Source organism: Eubalaena glacialis, chromosome 4, assembly GCF_028564815.1.
Source record: "Eubalaena glacialis isolate mEubGla1 chromosome 4, mEubGla1.1.hap2.+ XY, whole genome shotgun sequence".
Taxonomy (NCBI): Eukaryota; Metazoa; Chordata; class Mammalia; order Artiodactyla; family Balaenidae; genus Eubalaena; species Eubalaena glacialis.
Window position 1 is genome coordinate 60,492,702 of NC_083719.1, and position 23,829 is coordinate 60,516,530.

The 23,829-nt window shown below is 39.6% G+C and overlaps 1 protein-coding gene across 1 annotated transcript in view; it reads left to right on the forward strand.

The window, feature by feature from the left end:
- IQGAP2 (IQ motif containing GTPase activating protein 2) overlaps positions 1-23,829 on the forward strand; it is a 283,554-nt gene that overhangs the window by 258,350 nt on the left and 1,375 nt on the right. Inside the window, exons 29-35 of the mRNA XM_061189375.1 lie at positions 1,582-1,684; positions 2,212-2,353; positions 12,616-12,703; positions 14,628-14,840; positions 16,639-16,799; positions 18,374-18,511; positions 19,900-20,008. Coding sequence (XP_061045358.1) covers positions 1,582-1,684; positions 2,212-2,353; positions 12,616-12,703; positions 14,628-14,840; positions 16,639-16,799; positions 18,374-18,511; positions 19,900-20,008 — 954 coding nt within the window. The remainder of the gene's footprint in view (positions 1-1,581; positions 1,685-2,211; positions 2,354-12,615; positions 12,704-14,627; positions 14,841-16,638; positions 16,800-18,373; positions 18,512-19,899; positions 20,009-23,829) is intronic.

Below are 23,829 nucleotides of genomic sequence, written 5' to 3' on the forward strand. Positions count from 1 at the left end.
AAAACAGGTGCACACAAAAACTAGTCCATGAATGTTCACAGCAGCATATTCATAATAGCCAAAAACTGGAAACAAATGTCCATCAAAAGATGAATGAATGAAGTGCAATATATCCATATAATGGAAAATTTTTTCGGGGATAAAGAGGAACAGAGTACAAATACATGCTACAATATGGATGAACCTTGAAACCATCATGCTCAGTGAGAGAAGTCAGTCACAAAAGGACACACATTGTATGAGTCCACTCATGTGAAGCATCCAGAACAGCTAAATCTATAGAGACAGAAAGTACATTAATGGTTTCCAGGAGGAAGGGGTAATATGGGAAGTGACTGCTAATGGGTACACAGTTTCTTTTAAGGTGATGAAAATATTCTGAAATTAGATAGTGGTGATGGTTACACAAGTCTTTGAATATACTAAAAACCATCGTTATCATAGGTTTTAAATGCGGGGATTTGATGGTGTGTTAATTGTATCTCAATAAAGCTGTTGAGAAAAAATATTAAAAATGGAAAAGACTAATTTTATTATATGATTCAGTGTTTTGTAAGATAGTTACTCAAAACAACTAAAGTTAGATTTCCCATCACCAGGGATACCAGTCCCACACTTTGGAAACATTGTTTTAATTTAACTCTGAATGAAAACAAGAGCAGCTGTGTTTTCATAGCTGTGCCCCCAGAGTTACTATGTTTCCTCTAAGACCTGGCAAACACCCAGCAGTGTTCCCCTTAATCCATTTTTGGGATTCTGAAAGGAAGAACCAGCTGGTACATCTAGGTCTCAGGCCAAGGAATCATATGGGCATTTCTGCCATCCCTACCCATGAAAGATCTTCAATGCCAGACAGATTAAAATAGCTAATAGTGGTGATTTGAAAAAATATATAGTGTTTGATTACCGAGTAATTTTTCTCTGAAGAGATATGGAAATGCCCTTACAGTTTGCTACCGTATTAGCCAAGAGACTTCTGTGTTGTTTTAGACTCTTTCCCCAACTTTGACTTTTTTTTCCTCTTTTTTATTGATGTGTTGTTGATTTACAATGCTGTGTTAGTTTCAGGTGTACAGAAAAGTGATTCAGACTACTATATATGTAGTCTTTCAGATTCTTTTCCCTTATAGGTTATTACAAAATATTGAGTATAGTTCCCCGTGCTGTACAGTAGGTCCTTGTTGGTTATCTATTTTATATATAGTAGTGTGTGTATGTTAATCCCAAACTCCTAATTTATCCCTCAACTTTGACTTTTGTATAAACATGGAGGGAGCACAGGGTTTAGGTGGAAGAAGGCTGCCTCTTGGCAGATCTTGCAAGATCTTGCTGAAAGAGTGTTTATGAACACCTTTCACAAAACTACAGTTTCTCGATGAAGAGTGGGCACTTGCCTCTAAGATAAAATGCAAGCTGTGTCTCTCTGTGGTCTCTAATTTTAATAAATGTCAGACTTGTATTTAAGATTCAAACAATATCAGAAGAAAGTTATCATGAAAAACTGGGAAGGGAACTATGTAAATATGGTAGCCATTGAGAATTGACTTTTATTTTTGTATATGTGTTGCTTTCTATATAAAGCTCCTGTTGGAACACCAGGATGCGATTGCCCCTGAAAAAAATGACTTACTGAATGAACTATTGGAATTGCTGGGAGAGGTACCTAATGTGGAATCTTTTCTTGGTAAGGGCTTCTTCCCTCTGGTTTGTATTTGATTGGTTGGTTGGCTGGTTGGTTGGTTTTCCTATCCTAGATCAAAAAATCTTTTTAATTTAATACTTAAGTTTATTTAAAGGATAACTACACTAGCCCCTTCCTACATGAAGGATTCTGTAATTCTTAGTGTGCTAGATTATCAAACAATTTGATATTCTTGAAGCTCTAGATACATCAAAAAGGATTTGTCAACCATAAAGAAAGAAAAAGCGCGAAATTTATTAGACGTTCCTTGCTATGTTCTCCAATGGTGTCTTTTATTAACAGTTCTCTCTGTTAGTAATTTTTTTCAAATTTCGAATATTGATGTCCCATGGTATTTTAATGTTTAATTCAGAGATTTTTTAAAGTGTATTGGAATGTGTTTTCTTCTGAGGACCATGATCTCCTGTTCAAGTACCGAGCCCATGTTTCCTACAGAACCTTTATCTTACGTTGTTGATGCCACTGTCACAATCAGTGAATTGGAAAAATAACAATATTTTATTCTACAGGGGAAGGAGCTGTTGACCCCAGTGACCCTGACAAGGTAAACACACTAAATCAACTTGCAAAGACTGAGATTTCCCTTTTCCTGACCAGCAAGTACGACATAGGGGACGGTGAAGCTGTAGATGGCCAAAGCCTCATGATCAAGTAAGTCTGGGGCTTAAAGAGCACATGTCTCCAATTATGCATCTTAAACCATGCAAATTCAAATTAGGCTAATTCCTCAAATAATCCATTTAAAAATATCTAAATATTGAAATACATTGTTTATCCATCAAACATCTAACCAAAGAATAGTAGACTCTTTATAATTTAAGAGGGAACTAAATATCATACTTTCTTAAAGCCTATCTTGTTTTTTAGTTTTCCTTGTAGTAATTTGATTCCTTTCCTTTAAGAAATGATTAACTCAGCTGGTGAAAGGCCTCAGGTAGCTGAAAGGAAATATCTGTTTCAGTGGTCAAAAGAATAGTCAAGGAAATACCTTGAACCTAATTTATTTTCTGGTATAAAATGTTAACGTTGAGGGCTTCCCTGGTGGCGCAGTGGTTGAGAATCTGCCTGCCAATGCAGGGGACACGGGTTCGAGCCCTGGTCTGGGAAGATCCCGCATGCCACGGAGCAACTAGGCCCGTGAGCCACAACTACTGAGCCTGTGCGTCTGGAGCCTGTGCTCCGCAACAGGAGAGGCCACGATAGTGAGAGGCCTGCGCACCGCGATGAAGAGCGGCCCCCGCTCGCCCGCAACTAGAGAAAGCCCTCGCACAGAAACGAAGACCCAACACAACCAAAAATAAAAATTAATTAATTAATTAAAAATTTTTTAAAATGTTAACGTAAAAGGTACACACGATAAGACATAATGCTATTATCTGATTTATTAGACACCTTGCCTATTAAACTAAGCCTGGATATCTTGACCAACTTTGACTTTATTTATACCCAATTTCTTGTCCTCAAAGATTTCAAATGAAGCTTTCACACTCTTAATTGATACTGTACTTTTTCCGTCAAGGCCTCGTGGACATTCCACATCAGTCCTTTACATACAGGGTAAGAAAGAATGATCCATCACCATCAATTGAAACGCCATAAACCAAAGCCAGGTGCTCACCAAACAATACAGTTTTGAAGAACTAATGTAACCAAAAAGATTCGTATTAGCACATCAGAACAGTTGTACGTTGGGGTGAGGTGGAGAATGGAAGTGGGAAATGGGGAGAAAAGGAAATAAATGAGTATTTAAATAATACTTCACACATGACTTCCAAGGTACAGGCCCTGAATTCTGAGGTTGTTTTCATTTGCGACAGGAGCTTTCTGTTCTGCCACTGACATGCTTTGGACAGTACTCATTTCTAGTTGATTTTTTCCAGATATTCAATCCCATGAAAATGGCAAAAAAAAAACCTTAGTGTGCTATGTTGCAATATCTACATATGTGCTTCTTCTACTAGGCTTATTCTGTGCTTCGATTATCTTTAAGGATCTGTTTGTTCACGTAGCTGAATACTTGAGTATCTACTCTGTGTCCATGGCACTGGGCTTGAGGCTGAGGACCCAGTGGTGAGCAAACCATTAAGGGTCCCTGCCTTCCGGGGGTCTGCAGTCTGATGGAGAGCAAAGCTCACCTGAGGGACCCAGGACAAGCTGCAGGACTCCTACACAAACTTGGCTTCATAAGAGTTGAGGGCAGTTCCTTTAAACTACTGATGATGAAGTCAGATTGAACTTGCAGAGACAGCTCAGGACAGGGCAACAGAAAAAAGGGGGAAAACTGTGGAAGCTGCTCCCTGGGTTCCTCTGAGCATGTGCCAATTACAAAGGTAACTGGAAATACAGATCCTGTGGTTCCACCATGCAAATTAAATTAGGCCAGTTATCCTGTGATCTCATAAGCTTTGTCCTTTAGAAGTAAGAGGAAGAAATTTTTTCGTAATTAATTTTGTCTATTACTTGAACACCATTTTCTAAATGCAGTCAACTCAAATGTCTGCATTAATGAATGGAGATCATGATTTGGGTAGTCTAAAATATCAAATAGTCTGAACATCGTGTATATTTATACTTATTTCTGAATCTGAGTCTCCATGATTCTGTGAATTTTTGGAGTGCACATTTCAAAAGCAAAACCATGAAAGTCAGGTGTGTTGGGCAACGATGCATCTTAGCCAGGAAGACCTGGTGCATTGTCCTACTTGCCTCAGCCCTTGTGTGGCTCCCTCCCCACTATATGCTAGAAAAAAGTACTGTCTACTTCTTTAATCACCATTCCAAGTAGAGCCAGCCACTGGTTTATTTATTTATTTACTTACTCTTGTATTTTGTAGTAAAATATACACAACATAAAACTTACCAATCTAACCTTTTAAAGTATACGATTCAGTGGCACTTAGTACATCCAGAATGTTGTGCAAGCATCACAACTATCTAGTTCCAGAACATTGTTATCACCCCAAAAGTAACCCCATATCCATTAAGCAGTCATTCCCCAATGACCCTGGGGCATCTTTTCAGGCCCTGCTCCCCAGTCCTGGCAATCATTAATCTGCTTTCTGTCTCTATGAACTTGCCTATTCTGGAAATTTCATATAATGGAATCATACAATATGTGGCCTTTTGTGTCTGGCTTCTCTTATTCAGCATATTTTTGGCTGAATAACATTCCATTGTATGGACATACCACATTTATCATGGACATTTGGGTTGTTGCTACCTTTTGGCTGTAGTGAATAGTACTACTGTAAACATTTATATACATCTTTTTATTTGAACACTGTTTTCAGTTCTTTTGGGTATACACCTAGGAGTGGAATTGCTGGGTCATATGGTAATTCTGTTTTGAGGAACTGCCAGACCTTTTTTCCACAGTGGCTACACCATTTTATACTCCCACCAACAAAGTATGAGAGTTTCAATTTTTCCATAATTCACCAAAATTTATTTTCTGTTTTATTTTGTTGTTATAGCCATCCTAGTGGGTATGAAGTAGTATCTCATTGTGGTTTTGATTTGCATTTCCCTAATGATTAATAATGTTTCCCTAATGATTAATAATTAATAATGTTTCCATGTGCTTGTCAGCCTATCTTCTTTGTAGAAATGTCTATTCAAGTCTTTTGCCCATTTTTTAGTTGGAGTGTTTGTCTTTTTGTTGCAGAGTTGTAAGAGTTCTTTATATGTTCTGGATGGTAAACCCCTATCAGATATATGATTTGCAAATATTTTCACCCCTTCTATGGGTTGTCTTTTTATTACTGAAGTATAGTTGATTTACAATGTTGTGTTAATTACTGCTGTACAGCAAAGTAATTCAGTTATATATATATTCTTCTTTTTAATATATTTTTTCCATTATGGTTTATCATAGGATATTGAATATTTCTTTATGCTATACAGTAGGACCTTGTTGTTTATCCATTCTATATATTAAAGCTTATATCTGCTCCCAACCTCCCACTCCATCCCTCCCCAACCCCCCCCGCCCCGCCCCCCACCAGCAACCACCAGTCTGTTCTCTATGTCTGTGATTCTGTTTCTGTTTCATAGATAGGTTCATTTGTGTCATATTTTAGATTCCAAGTATAAGTGATATCATATGGTATTTGTCTTTCTCTTTCTGACTTATGTCACTTAGTATGATAATCTCTAGTTGTATCCATGTTGCTGCAAATGGCATTATTTCAGGGCTGTCTTTTTATTCTCTTGGTAATATGCTTTTCTGTAGAAAAGTTTTTTAACTTAATGAAATGCAGTTTATCTATTTTTTGTTGTTGTTTCTTGTGCTTTTGGTGTCATATGTAAGAATTCATTGCTCAATCCAAGATCATGAGGATTTACTCCTGTGTTTTTTTCTAAGTGTTCTATAGTTTCAGCTTTTATATTTAGGTCTGTGATCCCTTTTGAGCTAATTTTTGTGTATGGTGGAAGGTTGGGGTCCAACGTTATTCTTTTGCATGTGGATGCCCAGTTTTCCACCACCATTTATTTTTTTTTTTTAATTTTTTTTTATTTATTTATTTATTTATTTATTTATTTATGGCTGTGTTGGGTCTTCGTTTCCGTGCGAGGGCTCTCTCCAGTTGCGGCAAGCGGGGGCCATTCCTCATCGCGGTGCGTGGGCCTCTCATTATCGCGGCCTCTCTTGTTGCGGAGCACAGGCTCCAGACGCGCAGGCTCAGTAATTGTGGCTCACGGGCCTAGTTGCTCCGCGGCATGTGGGATCCTCCCAGACCAGGGCTCGAACCCGTGTCCCCCGCATTGGCAGGCAGATTCTCAACCACTGCGCCACCAGGGAAGCCCTCCACCACCATTTCTTAAAGAGACTATTCTTTCTCCATTAGATGGTCTAGACACTCTTGTCAAAAGCCAATCTACCATACATGTATGGTTTTCTAGACTCTAAATTCTATTCCATTGATCTATATGCCTATCCTTATGCTAGTACCACACTGCATTTATCACTGTAGCTTTGTAGTAAGTTTTGAAATTGGGAAGTATGAGTCTTTCAAGTTGTCCTTTTTCAAGATTCTTTTGGCTACTTGGGGTTCCTTGCAATTCCATGTGAACTGTAGGATCAACTTTTCCATTTATATAGAAAAGGCTATTGGGCCAATGTTTTAATAGATTCAATAATTTACTGCTTTCATAGGCCTCTGGGGTCTAGAAAGCCTTCCTCTGTGCATACTTCGAGATCCTCCTGTTAGCAGAGCCCTTCACTAAGCAGCCCAGTGGATCATCGTGGATAACGACTTGAAATGAAGACTGACCAAGTAGCCTTCCCCAAAAGTGGAATTTGGGTATTGCCCAAAACAGTCAGTAGAGTTCGCTCCATGATGTTAGGCTAGCCTTACTTCCAAATACATTATACCTTAAGTATATATTTCAAAATCTTGATACTAACAGATAATCATAAAATATGTCATTGACAAGGAGCTTGGAGACCATCTAGTCTGAGTCTTTATCTCTGAGGTGAGGAAATTAAATTCTAAAATTATGGGAAGCAAGTAGATGGGCACTGACATGCTTTAAATTCATAGGCCATTGATATTCCATTGATAGACGCTTGGAAATACTGATTCGAAAACTCTTACGGGGATGACTTTCTTCCAAGCTAATAAACCAAATTCCTAACTCAAACATAAAATATAGTTCTTGAGACTCTTCATTAGAGAACCAAATTTAACTGAAATTAGACAGTGCCTTTCAGAAGTTACTAAGAAGTAGACAGTCATGGAATGCAGAGCTGTTGGGGGTAAAAATAACTGGCTTTTCTCTATCAAAAAACTATTTTGCCTCCTTGTTAATAGGTTGTGTTTTTAACTTTCAAAATGCCCCCCTTATTATTAATTACAAAATCACTAGCTTTCCAGTGATGAGTAACTCATCTTCATGAGGGTCCCTGAATAAGGCACTGTTAATCCTTATGCTTGTAAATTTAATTCCATGCTGGTTTCATAATTCTTAATAATTAGATGAGGATGAAGATGATAATAATGCCAAACACCTACGTAGTGCTTACCATGTACCAGGGACTGTCCTATAGATATAGATATGGATATGAATATAGGTAATAACAGATAACAGCATGTATAATATAACAACATCTGTGGGTCATGTAATACTCTCAGCAACTCCAAGAGGTAGAGGTTATTACCTGGGTTTTATGTAAGAGGAAACTAGGCACAGAACAGACAAAAACCCTTTCCTGGTAGTATAGCTAGTAAGTGGGGCATAGGTTCAAATCCAGACAGTCTTAAATCTTTCCGGGCCTACACTCTTGATCACAAGGTTTTACAACTTGAGGGCAAGGTCACTGTCCTTTGCACTCTTAGGGATCATAGAATAAACAATGAGAATGATAGCAGATGGGCTTTCCTGGTGGCGCAATGGTTGAGAATCTACCTGCCAATGCAGGGGACATGAGTTCGAGTCCTGGTCTGGGAAGATCCCACATGCCGCGGAGCAACTAGGCCCGTGAGCCACAATTACTGAGCCTGCGCGTCTGGAGCCTGTGCTCCGCAACAAGAGAGACCGCGACAGTGAGAGGCCCGCGCACCGCGATGAAGAGTGGCCCCCACTTGCCACAACTAGAAAAAGCCCTCCCACAGGAACGAAGACCCAACATAGCCAAAAATAAATAAATAAAAATTAAACTTTAAAAAAAAAAAAAAAGAATAATAGCAGAGCAGTTATTGTATACCTGATGCTGGGGCATTGCTTCCCAGGCCACAGAGAAGGAATGACATAGAGTAAGGGACATGAAGACACATGGTGGAATAGGAAGAAACATTCTATTTCTGTTTCCCTTCCATATCTTTATGGAATAGGGAGCCTCGGTTTGGGCTATTGCCGTTTTGCTAATACTACCAAGCATAGTGGTATTAAAAGGACAAATGAACAAAAAAGCCTGGTTGAGGAGTCCTAGGGAGACCTGGGATTACAGCCCCAATCTCACACATTAGCCATTGGACTCTGAGCAAATCACTTCCCCATTTGTTTCCTCATCCATCAAATGGAGAAGAGGGGAGATGATGGGAAAGGGAGGACTCTGGTGAGTAAATGAAGTCACACAGTGACACCTTATAAATTATAAAGAACTGTACAATTGAAAATCTCTCTCGGGCTTCCCTGATGGTGCAGTGGTTAAGAATCCGCCTGCCAATGCAGGGGACACGGGTTCGAGCCCTGGTCTGGGAAGATCCCACATGCCGCGGAGCAGCTAAGCCCATGCGCCACAACTACTGAGCCTGTGCTCTAGAGCCCGCGAGCCACAACTACTGAAGCCCGCACGCCTAGAGCCCGTGCTCTGCAACAAGAGAAGCCACTGCAATGAGAAGCCCATGCGCCACAAAGAAGAGTAGCCCCCGCTCACCGCAACTAGAGAAAGCCCACGCCCAGCAACAAAGGCCCAATGCAGCTAAAAATAATAAATAAACTAAAAATAAAGAAAATCTCTCTCATTATAACTTATGATTCAACGTATAGTATGTGATCCTTTTGGCCTTTATTAATCTTGCTTTTCTATGAAAGTATGTGTGTAAGTAGAAGGCATTATAGATGGCTTTTATTCATACTTAGCTGCCTGAGTGCTTAAGTTGTCATCTCTTAAGAATTTTTTTCCTATCACACAATTCAGTTTAGGCATCCATCATCCCAGTTGCAAGATTTTCTTGCTCTTAGTCCAAGCTGGCATGAGCAGTAAATGGCTAAGGAGATATTCGAGGTCTGGTGATAAGAATGTATAATCATGTTATTAGAATTTTAAACAATTGGAAATATTTTTTAGCTTCCACAAACACCAATTCCTCTTCAACCTTGGGCACACTGTAAGGCAGATGGCAGAGGGGGAGGCTCAGGAATGGTCCTGGTCAGAATGTGATAACAGACACCCTTTGAGTGCAATGGCCAAACCGGAGGGACCACACCAGTTTACAAGCACCAGGCGGTCTCATTCATTGACCATGGGATTTGAGCAGAGCTATGATGAAGAAACTCCCTGGTGTATTTCTTTTTTTCTTAACTCTCCTAATTCAGGGAGGGTGGCAGAGTTTGACCAGCCTGTCTTACCTATTATATGAACAGCCATGGGGCCAAAACTTTGAACCAGTTGATTTATGCTGGTCAGACCATATCTAGAATATTGTGTTTGCATTAAGGTGGGGAGGGGACATGTCTTAAAGTCATTGGCAAACTGAAATGTGAGCAGGACTGGAAACTCTCTTTAACTCCTATTGTGAAGAGGTTTCAGGAACTGAAGGGTTTCACTTGGAAAAAAGAGAAGAGGGGACGGAGACACAATTCTGGCACTCTCTGCAGGTTGATGAGGGGCTGATGATGAGGAAAGGGAATTCGACTTGTTTCCTGCAACTCTAGAAAATAGGATGTGACCTTCTATAACGATTGAACCTCTTAGGTCTTAGCTGACTCATTTGTAAAATCAGGGATTGGACTGTTGCCCAAGGTCCCCCTCGGTGCTGATGTCCTGTGACTCACTGGGTCCAGTGAGTGGACCGTACTGGAAGGCAGGCCTCTCAGAGTGGGCTTCCCATTTAAGAATGGGCTGTTCCAGTGCTGTGCTCGCCAAAAGAGATTTAATGTCAGCCACGCAGTTACTTTTAAATTTTCTAGAAGCCACAGTTTTAAAAGAAACAGGTGAAATTAATTCTAATATATTTATTTACCCCAATATATCCAAAATGTTGTCATTTCAATATGGAATCAGTGTAAAAAAATTGTTCATGATACATGGTACATTCTTTTTTTCATACTGAGCCTTCCAAATCTGGTGTGTGTTTTGCCCTTAATGCTTATCTCAGTTTGGACCAGCCATGTCTCAAGTGCCCACTGGCCACCTGCTGACCAGTGGATGCCATCTTGGGCAGCACAGCTTTAGTGACCATGTGAGTGCTGACCACATGTCAGACCCTAGGGAGAGGCTTTACATGCATCTTTCATTCAGTCTGAGAGATTCCCATTATATAAATGAAAAAAAAAAAAAAACCCACCTATAGGGACTTTATAATTTGCACAAGTCCACACACCTAGTAAGCAACAGGAACCCTGATTCGACCTTAGATCTGTCTGACCCAGTGTTCTTAACCATTAGGCGTACCACAGGGCGAGGTACTGAATTCCCTGTCATGAAACTGGATGGTTATTTACATGTAAGATGTCTGGGGTAGAACTTTGGCAGTGGGTTCCAGTGGAGGCCTGACATAAAGTAGAATTTCAAGAGAAAGGCTGTGTGAGCAGTTTGTCCTCCAGCCACTCCTGAACAAATAAACATTCTTTGTCCCTAGCAGGGCATACTTGAGTGCCCTTGGTCATTTTGGTCATCAGATAACGTCTCTAAAGAGTCGAGCTGGGAGTTTCCTGGAAGCATATATCGTCAGTCATTCCTAGAATATTAGTTCAAATAAGAGACAGTCACTGTATTTACATTTGTTAAAATCACCCAGAGCTTTTATTTTTAACTCGATGTTCCAGCTTAATGCATTTATAATGATGATTGGAAGAGGGAGTTGTGTGGGGCAGAAACGATAGATACTTGGCTCTCTAAGCCTCAGGAACAGGGCCGTCTCCCACGTGGCTGTAATGAGCTGTGTGCCCACCTCTGACTCTTGGGGGAGCATTTCTCTGTGCATTCCCAGACAGCCTGTAAATCCCCAGCAGTGAAGGGTCATGGGCCAGAGGAAATGGTTGTGATCATTCTTCTCATACAGACTTGAAATAAATCAGAAAGGAGAAAAATAATGGTTACAGATGGTTTATTGGATTTTATCCTGTTGGCAAAAATAATATATCTGGAATTCTCTTTGAAAGTTTCCTCTTGTCCTTTGGGAGCAGTCGCCCCAATGCTTCAAAACATGAACGATGTTTTATTTTCATTTTCCAATTTTCATGCCGTGTGAACATTTTCTGCTGTAGTTGAGGAAGAAATTCATCATCCAGTGATACCATGTAATGCCTTGGAAAGAACTGAGGCTCAACGCAATGAGAGTGAAACTTCAGACGTTGGTTAGACCTGTTTGTAATTTAAGGCAACTTCTGTTTATGTCCCCCCCCCTTTTTTTTTTTGAAGGAATGCGATGTCCAATAATGTTCCCACTTATGTAAAAGGGAGCACACTTGACCATTTGCCTTTTATGTTAAAATCTTTTTACATAGTTCCATAACCTGGTCTTTAATTAGTAAAGGGTGGCTGATTACCCTAAAGAACACATATGAAAAAATAGATGGTTTTAGCACTAACAGAGGGGTTCCAGCTCTTGTGACCGAGCAGCTCTTCAGTTCTCTCCCACCCGATGGGTTCGACCCGCGCCCAGACCTGAGGGTCCCAAACACCCATCCTCCTGGCTGCTGTGTCATCCAGCAGCCAAAGCCTCCACAGCCCACACAGGACTCGGGCTCCCACTGGCCTTCACAGTGTTTCATAACCTTCGCAGAGCAGGAAAGCTAACAGCTTCTCTGGCTCCTAAAGGCTTATGATGTTTTCAACAGGCTCAGAAGTTTAAATGTTACTAAAGTTAGGAAAGGGGGACCTTTCCTGCACCCTCCACAGTCACGGGCCAAATTATCCTTCTTTCTCGTCAAAAAGTAGTCTCAGTCTAAAAAGAAGAACAGGTAGTTAGATAAGGAATCTTATGACATACTTGTGCCCATGATACTGACACTATAATCTGACAACATCAAGCATATAAAACCCAGACTTTTGATTATCAAGCATTCACAAACTTTGGGGAGCCTTAAAGCAGACGTGGTGAAGTTCTGTGAGATGGTTTTATTTTAAGGGATTCTCTTTGAGGCTTCATCTCTGTAGGTGCTTGTTCACTCCCTTGGGAGACGCAGATTTTTGTGCATCAGGACTGCTGTCTGAAAGCCTGTCTCTCCTTTCTATATTTTGTCAGGACCAAAAAGCTGATCATTGATGTGATCCGGAACCAACCAGGGAGCACACTGTCAGAAATCTTAGAGACACCAGCAAGTACAAAACAGGTAATTGGCCTTAGAGTGTAAAATAATAAGTACCTTTGATATGAGTTGATTTTGTTAACAAATCTTCGTGCCAAATGTTTACTGTTATCTCAGAGAAACTGTATCTGACACGGTTTGGAAGTAAGGAATTAAACCGAGTTCAGCTATATATAAAATCCATGGAATATCAATGGAATGAAATAGAAAAATGCAGCACTGAATTTATGCTGAATAATTTTGTCCTAGACTAGGAAGATAGTTCTGGGTCTTTCAAAGCCTCTGAATGTTCATTGTAAACTTTGAACAGTGAGTGTAGGAAACAAAGGAAAAGAAGAATGGACTACTTAAAAATGAAGACTGTATTCATTGCAGTGGATGGGCAGATAAGTCACTTAAGAGATCGTTCTGGTCGACAGGATATAGAAAAATACCTTCCATATTTTATGTTTTTGCTAACTTGAAGAAATGAAGAAATGTCCCACACATTAAAACTGTTTTCCAAATGCTTCGGAAGCAAATGTCTTGAGTCCATTAGGTCAGAGCACCATAATCCTGGTGTAAATAACTAAAGTTTATTAAACTTTAATAACAATCGTGCAATAATCTTTTTATCAGCATCCTTGAAAATGCATCATTATTTAGTTCGTTCTGAATTAATTTCAATGATATCGCTTTAGTTTCAATAATTGCCACTCCCTAAACAAACGCTAACAAAATTATCTATTTAGTTACTCTTAGCTGGGCTACATGTAATTTCCTGAATCATTCTTAATTTAATTGGTTGCCAAGAAATCATTCTGTCACAGTTTTTAATAAAAGTATATATATATATGTGTATATATATATATAATGTCAAGTTATCTGATGTTTGTTAATGTGTGAATATTTTTAAACAAGGTGGGTAGAATATTTTACTGAGTATGAGAATTTTAATTCTTAATGAATATTTTATTTTTCCCCAAATGTAGCTTAGTCACTAAGAGTGCAGACTTCTGAGATCAAGTATAGCTCTGTAACTCCTAGCTCTGTAACTCTAGGCACTTAGAAATATTTCTATGCCTTGATTTCCTCAACTGCAAAAAGGGAATAATAATAATAGTACCCAATTCAGGAATAACTCAGTTAAAACATGTTAAGTGGGTAGAATAATATCTGATACATATTAAGTTCTCAACAATATTGGCTGCTACAGTTACTGTTTACTGCTGACCTGGTTTACTGTTACTGTGTCCATAAAGTTGATCTGTCATTTATATTCTTAGACTTTGTCTACAGTGTCAATCAGTTGTCTGGCACTGTGACATGGGAAGATCACCAGTCTCTTGTTATTACTGGTTTTTTGAACAAACTATCCAAACTGTCTTGATTCATTTATTTACTTATCATTTATTTGGAAACTTATTTTGTGCTAGAATACTCTTAATTTCCTTTGGTTCAAAGAAACCCAGCAGGTTTTTCAGAGTCGGAAGTTTGAGAATGATTCCCTTACCAGAACAAAGCCTTTACAGCTTATGAATCTCTGTAAATATGGCTGATGTTAGAGTTCAGGGTTCTCATGGCCACGTTTTAATGGATAATCTAGTTTTAGTTTCCTCATCTGGACTATCCTATCCAAAACTGATACCTTTCCATCCAGAGAATTATAAAATATCAGTTATCCCTGATAATATGTCCATTACTAAGGTAACCTGTCATCTTAGCAATAAAGTAGCTATTTAGAATTTCGCTCAAAGTAGGCCTGCCACCACTGCTATGTTTCTCAGAAAAACAAAGTAATTCCTTCCCAAAGACCTACTTCAAAACCCATGAAGAATGTATTGTAATTCTGTCTCTGGACCTTGGCTTGAGGACCTCTTTCATTTTGATATTAACTTGCCTTGTACAGCTTCTGAATCTGAGATTAGGGCATCAGAGATAAATCAACATCTTGATATTCCCTTTCCAGGAGGTAGATCATGCCGCAGACATGGTGAGCCGTGCAGTTTTAGATTCCAGGACTCCCGAAGACATGAAGCATAGCCAATCTATGGTTGAAGATGCACAGCTGCCCCTTGAGCAGAAGAAGAGGAAAATCCAGAGGAATCTTCGGACATTGGAACAGACTGGACATGTGTCATCCAAAAATAAATACCAAGACATTCTCAATGAGATTGCCAAGGTTGTTGGAAAGAGTATTCTTTCTCCTTTGCTTAGCAGACATGTGCTAATCATTGGTCACACACATGCTGGGACTCTGAGGTGACGTGAGGAATTCATAGTTATATACATATGGTTGCTGTCCTCCGCAATATTACAGATTTTTTAAGGTTTCAGAGAAGTTGATTACTTTTCATAGAGAATAATCACAACTCCCCCAAGTCATTAGAAGAGTTGAAACACACCAGACATAAATGCTTAGGAAATGTACTAGACAAGTTTCATCTCTTGCTTTAAACAATACCTACTAGTTTTTAAAGTGACACTTTTAGGAGAGTTCTCTCTTGAGTTGTTAGTTGTCATATAACCCAGTTGCCCATGGGACCTGCCACTGAGATGGTACCTCTGTGTCCCTGAGAATTTGCCTCTAAGCAGTTTAGCCTGAATGCAGTTCAGACTTCAAAGTTAGTTTCCGTTTTCTCCTCCCGTATTTTGACAGTTGAGAAACTTCCTGAGAAAAGGATATCAAATTAGTGCAAGGAAACATCACAGGAAAAGGCTAGATCTGTTTGCCAAGGATAAGGAAGTATATATTTTGGGTTAAAAAAAAAAAAAATTTCATTCTTTTTATCCAAACATGCAAATTAAAATGGGTCTGGAGGTTAAGGACAGTTACATGATCAGAAAAAAAATAAATTTTCTTAACTTCTGGGAGGGAAACGCACTCAGCTTCATTCTTCCATGGAAAGTTATGGTCAGTTCTGGCAGTAGGCTTATTCCTCCCAGCCTGAGTGACTCAAGGGAAGTAACGTTTTTTTCTATAGCTCTAGGGTGGAAAATATGTCTCTTAGGGAATGTGTAGTAGAGAAATTGATGCTTTTGTCTTGGAAAAAGAAAAAAGCTATCATGAAGGCATCCCCCAAAAGATTCTACTTAATGAAGAATTTTTACTTAAGAAGGATGTGTTTGTCTGTCTTTGGATTCCTAGAGGAATGTTTTTTAACTGTCCACAAAGGAAAAATAATATTAAACAGGCACCATTTTCTTAAATGAAACATTTTTTTAATTTACCAATTAGAATTACAAAAAAAAAGAATTGTGTGTCTGTAAGTTTAAATATAACGTATCTCTTGTAAGCTGTAAGCAGCTTGGTCAACTTTATGTTCTAGGAACTCTATTTAAATCCAAGCAATAGTTATCCATGTTGAATTTTTTCAATCAGTCTTGAGACCCCGGTTGTTTTTGCAAATCTTGAGAAATATTTTTCAGATTAAAAAGTGTATTGTTTTTTTAATTTCTAAAATTGGGGATTCCCTGGCAGTCCAGCGGCTAGGACTCTGCACTCTCATTGCCGAGGGCCCAGGTTTGATCCCTGGTCGGGAAACTGAGATTACCACAAGCCGCATGGGGCGGCCAAAAAAAAAAAGAAAATGAATGTAATGATGAAATGTAACCCTTTTCAGGGTAAAGTATTCTTCAAAGTAGAATGTTCAAAATATTCTGAAGAAATTTTCTCCTGCTAAAGTCTTCCTTGTGCCCTTTTAAAAACACTATTTCTCCTTATACAATTAATCTAAAATTGCTTCTCTGCTTTTCCATCAACCTTAGCACCTCTCTTAAAATGAAATACAGACACTCCCAGTTCTAAAGTAAAAAGGGAACATTTTGGTGTTGAGAGTTTAAAATGAGGTGACTAAAATAAACTACAACAGTCACAGATAGTGATTTAGTACTAGATATTCTTCCTGTTCCAAATGGGCAATATCATAAAGCAAACTCCTGCTTAAATCTCATACCATGGCCTTTCCTTGTTATTTTAGGATATTCGAAATCAAAGAATCCATCGTCAGCTTCGAAAAGCTGAATTGGAAAAACTTCAACAGACCCTGAATGCACTTAACAAGAAGGCAGCATTTTATGAAGAGCAAATTAATTATTATGACACCTACATAAAGACTTGTTTAGACAACTTAAAAAGAAAGTAAGTTGAAATCATATATTCTTTTGTAATGTCATGATTTATATGGAGTATCCATTCTTTTACAATCCTGGGCTGTCGGGTTGGGTGTGGTAGCAAACTTTTGCTTTATTATATAACCAAAAACTAGAATCTCAATTTTATGATTTGCCACTGTGAGCTAAGAAGTCAGGAGTGAATTTAGAAACATGTTACTTCTCTATTAACATTGGCATTAAAGTAGTTTACCCTGTTGTGTTTCAAACAAGTAGCTTTAAACACTTGGGGAAGCACTTTCATTGTTCCTTCTTTTTTAGTCAAAGGTGTGTTTTAAACACTATTATTTAAACAAAAAAAAAAGCTACCCTTGGGGATGTTAACAATAAACAGTTTTTATATACCTGAAAATGTTAGGTAACGCCAGATATTTGCTATTGCACAGCACAGCTTAATGATTTTAAATTACTTACGGGTTTTTAAAAATTATTTACACAAAAGACAAAATTCGTCAGTCCTCTATTACCCGTTAGTATACATATCATAGATTTTTTTTCCACAATATAGCTACTTTTAATGAGTATTCTTTGCTCATAATTATTCTTATCACTAGACTAAGGTCAATACTAATCAAATTTTAATTACCCATTTAAATACATAATTCAGTATTTTATGTAACCCTTGTAGTCAAATTGACACTAGGAAATGGTGCTGTATGGAAAAATCAATTGCATTAATCATAGATTTGATGAAGGAATATAACCAAATTTAAATCTCATTTATCTGTGCCCCACTAGTTCTGAATTTTAATTCATTTGCTTGCAGCCTGTAAATTACTTTTATGCTATTCCTGGGAGGAAAAAAGTTGGTAAAGCTAATATTTAGTAGAAATAAGCTTGTCAGGGGTTTTCTTTACGTATTTATTGCAACTACGACAAGGCATTTTACAACCTCTGCAGTCAGGTGAGCTAGATTGGGATTCTCTCGTACATTGTGTGATCTTGAACCAGTCCAGTGATCTCTGAAGCCTCAATTTTCTCATCTTTAAGAGGGAATTGGGAGTACCATCCTTACAAGTGTTGTTATGAGAGCTAAATGAAATGATACAGAAGAAAGGAATTTATTTCAGAACACTATGGCAAGGTTAATTTTGTAAATGTGAGGCAGTATTTAGAAAGCACTTGGAACAGGGATGGCCACGTACTATTTGTTAAATAAATTAAAGCACTCCTAGTGATACCTTTCTTTAGGAGTGTGTACGCAGTTCATGTTACGGCACCTAAGCTGCTTGTGAAATGACTTAATCGAGCCACATGGTTCAATATGCCTGAGACGGCAAAGTACAAGTTTTATGAAACATATTAGTCTGTAATTCAAACTTGAGTCGCATCGAAAATAGCTTTTCCTTAAACAGTTCAGTAGTGAGATTGCACTGCACCGGGAAGGTTGTCGCCGACTATCACACAATATAAAGTTACCCAGGTTCCATATAGTGGGGGCCAGGTGTGCACAGTGGTGTGCCCTCTGTGCTGGTTATTGCGCTGCCGGGAACGTCTGAGTTTGCCATCTTCACGACAGATGGTCTGTTCTTATTTTGTCAGAAATACTCGGAGATCAATTAAACTTGATGCAAAAGGAGAACCCAAAGGGACAAAGCGAGCGAAGCCGGTGAGGTACACCGCAGCAAAGCTGCATGAGAAGGGTGTCCTCCTGGGCATAGACGATCTTCAGATAAACCAGTGAGTGGCACCCAGAATCTGCACAAAGCACACGCGCCCTCTAATCCCTCCCATCAAATCTGACTCCCACTTCAGTTTCCTGTGGCCTTTTTTTTTTTGGGGGGGGGGGGTTTTATTTATTTATTTATTTATTTATGGCTGTGTTGGGTCTTCACTTCTGTGCGAGGGCTTTCTCTAGCTGCGGCAAGCGGGGGCCACTCTTCATCGCGGTGCGCGGGCCTCTCACTGTCGCGGCCTCTCTTGTTGCGGAGCACGGGCTCCAGACGCGCAGGCTCAGCAATTGTGGCTCACGGGCCTAGCCGCTCCGCGGCATGTGGGATCTTCCCAGACCAGGGCCCGAACCCGCGTCCCCTGCACTGGCAGGCAGATTCTCAACCACTGCGCCACCAGGGAAGCCCTCCTGTGGCCTTTGAGGAAGGCTTCACTTGGTCCGTCAGGGCTTCCCCTTGCTTACAGATGACAGGAGAAAACACGTGTATTGTAACCTCTAGTCTTCCCATCAGGCCTGGAGCATCTGGTGCTGCTGGTCAGACTAAGTGCTAATGGAGTGGTTGTGCTTCCCGTGGCTCAGCCAGTGTGTTGGGATTTGCCAGCCTCGCCTCTCCCTCCAAAAGAACTGAGTCATAGCAGTGAGAAAGAAAAGCTGCCTTTTGGTCTTGCTCAATGAGAGTTGTTTACAATTGCAAAACGGTACCTCTCTGATGTGAAAGCCACGGACTGTGTGCTGATGCCTGGGTCAGAGCCACTCCAGCAGTGTGCTACTACTGTGTGTATTTGAGGTGGAGGAGAAACCCTCCTCCAAGCCCCACACCAGGCACTGATGGGTTCGCCATTTTAAAAGGACCGTAAGTCCTGTGCTCCATCACTCCCTTTTCCGTTGGGGGAGGCCAGACTCACTGTGTGTACTCCTCTGTAACTTCGGCTTCCTCCGAGGCCTGGCTTCTCTTCCATTTATCCCATCCAGCGTTCTCTTGACTGAGACCAACTCAGAGAAGGTGGTTCTTCCCCTTTGAAGTTGCTGTAAAACTATTCATCTAAAATGCTCAACTGGCCTGTCAGCAGTATAAGTCAGCATTTATAGTTCTGTGAATCGCATATAATTTCAACTGTATATTATGCTCTTTAAGAGCAAGGACAATATTTTGCATTTCTCTTGTAACAAAGCACCTACTTCAGTGCTCCGTGGGCTGCAGATCTCAACATGAGCCGTCAAACCTATTTCCAGTGAGCCAAACTGGGGACTGATGGTGGGAGATTTGGGGTAACTTCCTTTGAATTTTCCCAGCAGGCTGTTCACTAGGAATGGTAACTTAGGAGTCCATTAATTTGTTTCAGCTTTAAGCGTATATTTGCAGTTCCACATGTGTGAATGGTCCTTTCTTCACTAGGTTTAAAAATGTTACATTTGATATCTCATCTACTGAAGATGTGGGCATCTTCGATGTCAGATCAAAATTCCTGGGTGTAGAGATGGAAAAGGTGCAGCTCAATATTCAGGTAAGCTGGGATTCCTGCAGATTGCGGTGAGTTTTATAGTGGGGGTCCTTCTTGGCTTCCCTGGCTTGCATTCTTTTTTTTTTTTTTTTAATTAATTTTTTTTTTTGGCTGCCTTGGGTCTTCGTTGCTGCGCGCGGGCTTTCTCTAGTTGCGGTGAGCAGAGGCTACTCTTCGTTGCGGTGCGCGGGCTTCTCATTGCAGTGGCTTTTCTTGCTGCAGAGCACAGGCTCGAGGGGTGCAGGCTTCAGTAGTTGTGCCATGTGGGCTCAGTAGTTGTGGCTCACGGGCTCTAGGGCGCAGGCTCAGTAGTTGTGGCGCACGAGGTTAGTTGCTCCGCAGCATGTGGCATCTTCCCGGACCAGGGCTCGAACCCATGTCCCCTGCATTGGCAGGCGGATTCTTAACCACTGTGCCACCAGGGAGGCCCATGGCTTGCATTCTTCATGACAACAATGAAATTTAATAGGAGACCAATGCCAGTCTTATTTGCCAGTATTACTTTAAATGTTGATTTTTTTTAAAGCTATGATTTTCCAAATTATTGGAACTTAAACTGCTTTTAAATGGTAAACCATAGCAGTGAGTTTTTCTAAGCTATGTTTTCATTTTGAAGCTTAGAGAAAAGAATAATATATGTAAAAGTATTCAGAGCTATTAAGTAAAGGTTGGAAAGTTTCCTTTTCTTAGGAAATTGCATTTCTTCCTAAGATAGCATATACCCAGGATTGGAACTTTCTGGATCTCATTTCTCCTTCTTCCCTTTCTCCTTCCTAGAATTATTTTTGCATCAGTTTCTTAAATTTCTTTGTTAACTATTTGCGATCACAAGAAAGAAAGACATTGTGCAAAACAGATATCTGTAAATAGAAAAATGGTGTTTGCAGTCAGAATTACTGCTATTTTCTCATAAGAACCACATTTAAACCAAATATACTTGAGCAGAAACTGAGAAAACAGTTTATGTGCCACCAAAAAAAAAGGAGGGAGGGTGCAAGTAGATGGTTATCTACTCCCAACTTAATCCTTGCACAGAATCAATTTAGAGATGTGATTGAGTTTTCTTTTTTGATGTGATTGAGTTTTTAAATGGAAATAACACCTATTTACCTGGGCCCCAAACTACTTGTAAAACTGTTCCCAGGTATTCTGCATGTATCTACATGGAACATCATGATAAGCCACTGGGAATGGTGTAAGTTCCAGCCTCACTGCCTCCCTAGCCTGTGGCTGAGATCAGTGCAGTTACACCTCCACCCCTAACCCATGGGATAAAATACCAGGGCCCTTCTTTTCTGTCTAGCATTCCTTATAAGCCTAAAAAAAAATGAGAGCTAAATGGGTTTTATAAAGACACTGAGATAATGCAGTAAGTTAGAGTTAAGAGAGAAAATTGAAGATATTATATAATTATGAAAAGTATACTTAACGGTATTATTTTCTTGTTTATTTTAAATGTCACTAAATGTATCCATCTAAAAATTTAACTGAAAGTCTTGAGTTACTCTGTGGAATATTTAGATAAATATGGGAAGAGAAAAGGGTGTGCTTGTGGTGATATGCCTTGGTTAGTGATTCTTCTGTAGCAAAGACATACCATGTGATTGCCAAGAAGGAAATGATCCAAGCCCAATAAACATCAACTGAACAACAGATGAATCACAAGTGACCAGGAGACACCTGTTTGGAGAGGCCTCAGGAATTCCACAGGACTTCCTTTTAACACTGTGCAAACACCAAGCTTCACTTGCTCCTTTGTTAAAAGTTTCATAGTAGGATTAGCTGTTCACACCATTTATTTAGACACACAATTGTAAAACGTTACTCCTTAGCTGTATGCAGGTGGCTATTATGCTCCAGATTTTTTCAGTCATTGACATATCATCAGGACCAGCTACATAATTTGCAGGGCTCAGTGTAAAATGAAAATGCAGAGCCCCTTACTCGAAATTGGTGAGAATTTCAAGATGATGACAGCAGAGCATTAAACTAAGTGCAGGGCCCTTTTTCTAATCATGGGACCATGCACAGGTCGAATGCTCACAGAGCCAGCCCTGCATATAATAGCTGTCAGACATAAAGTCAGACTTATCTTTTCACACAATTTATGGCTTTCAGACAATTCTAATATGAAGCGAATTACCAAAGAGAAATGTGATGGCCAGGTCCTTAGTGTGAGTCAAGGACTTTATTTCTAAGAGGACAAAAAGGGAGATTTCTTCTAACATTATGCTTCTAGGTTTTCTTCAGCCCACTCTTTCCTCAGTTCCTAAAGATGATATCCTAATTATATCCTGTAGCCACATACATAACAGGAAGGCGTGAGTTACGTGAAGACGTTCTGCTTATATAAATAATGGCCAGTGTTTATGGAGGGCTGCAGTCTTGGTATTCTTCCTTTCCCAGATGAAGAACTGGGATTCAGAGAGCACGTTATGGAAGGGCCGCTGGAATCCAAACTCTTCATCTCTCTACACTACTGCCTCTGTCACAGGATTCCAGTTGTTCCTGACCAGACAAGAGTGGCTTACAAAGTGTTTGCAGATTTCTTGATCTCATATGCCCAATAACACGCCTATGGGGTTGGCAGTGTCAGCCCCAATTTACACACAAGGAAACAGAACCTCAGAGAAGTTATATGATGTTGCAAGGTTGTAAGATAGCAAATAGTGGAGATAAGACTAAAATCTGGTCTTTCAACCGCAAGTGCAATCAGAGTTCCTCTGTTCCCCATGGGGGGCCCAGCTAATTCCCCTCCATACATGATTCCTTCTCAATTTAACCATATTGGTTTCGTTCTTTTCCAAGAGTCTTTGACAGATGTTGCCTTTCCCAAAGGAAAAGTGAATCTCCACTATGCTTTAATAGGCAAAACCATTCTTGATGAAAGAACTTCACTTCCCTGTGGAATTTCCATCGCAGACGCATATCTAAATAATGGAGGGGTTTAGTTGAGTGCAGTTGGAGATAATTGAGAAAGTGGGGCAGGAAGCTGGCAAGAGCCCGAGTTCTCTCAAAGAAGACTCCAACTTCTGCAGGTGGCCTTGCTTGTTATAGACACAAGGCATTATCATCGAGAAGCAAGAAATTTCCAGAGCTAGAAACAGGAAAATGAGACCTGGGTATGAGTCTAGGGCAGTTCAGGAATGATATCTTCTATCTGGGAAAGCCCCCCTGTCCTGTGTTATTGTAAAATGTTACTGCTTAGTCTCATGCATTTGGCTGGTGTGAGCCAGTTATTAATTTATAAACGAAGGAAATTTTATTAATTTTTCGTTGTTTATACAGCAGCAATGAAACAGAATGATAAACTTACTTGAGAATGAGGAACAGAATACAGGAACAGAAGTAGTCTAGATCGGAAGGAGTTGCTTTGTACAGTGGTCTCCAAATTTCAATCTCTCAGTTTTCCTCAGTAAATAGATCATTTCTCCTTATTTCTCTATATTTATTTATTTATAAAGTATACATGCTCTTGGCACTTTACTCAAAATCTACTTTATAAAATACATAGAAAATGTACATGCTTAAGAAATGAGGAAAAAATAAAAATAAGAGTTCTAATATTCTTTTTGCTCCTCAATGAACTCACTCCACTTTAGAAAACCCTGGCTCTTCTAAAGGATATACCTCATCTTGCTGTAACATTTCTGTCTTGAGTTTTTCGATTATAATTAAACTTTTAATTATATGTCTAATATTAACAGTAATGGTTTTCTCTCATAAAGCCCTTATCAATTCTAAAAATCTGTTTTCTTTCATCGAGGTGAGTGATTCTCAAAGTATGGCACCCAGACTAACAATATCATCATCCCTTGGGAACT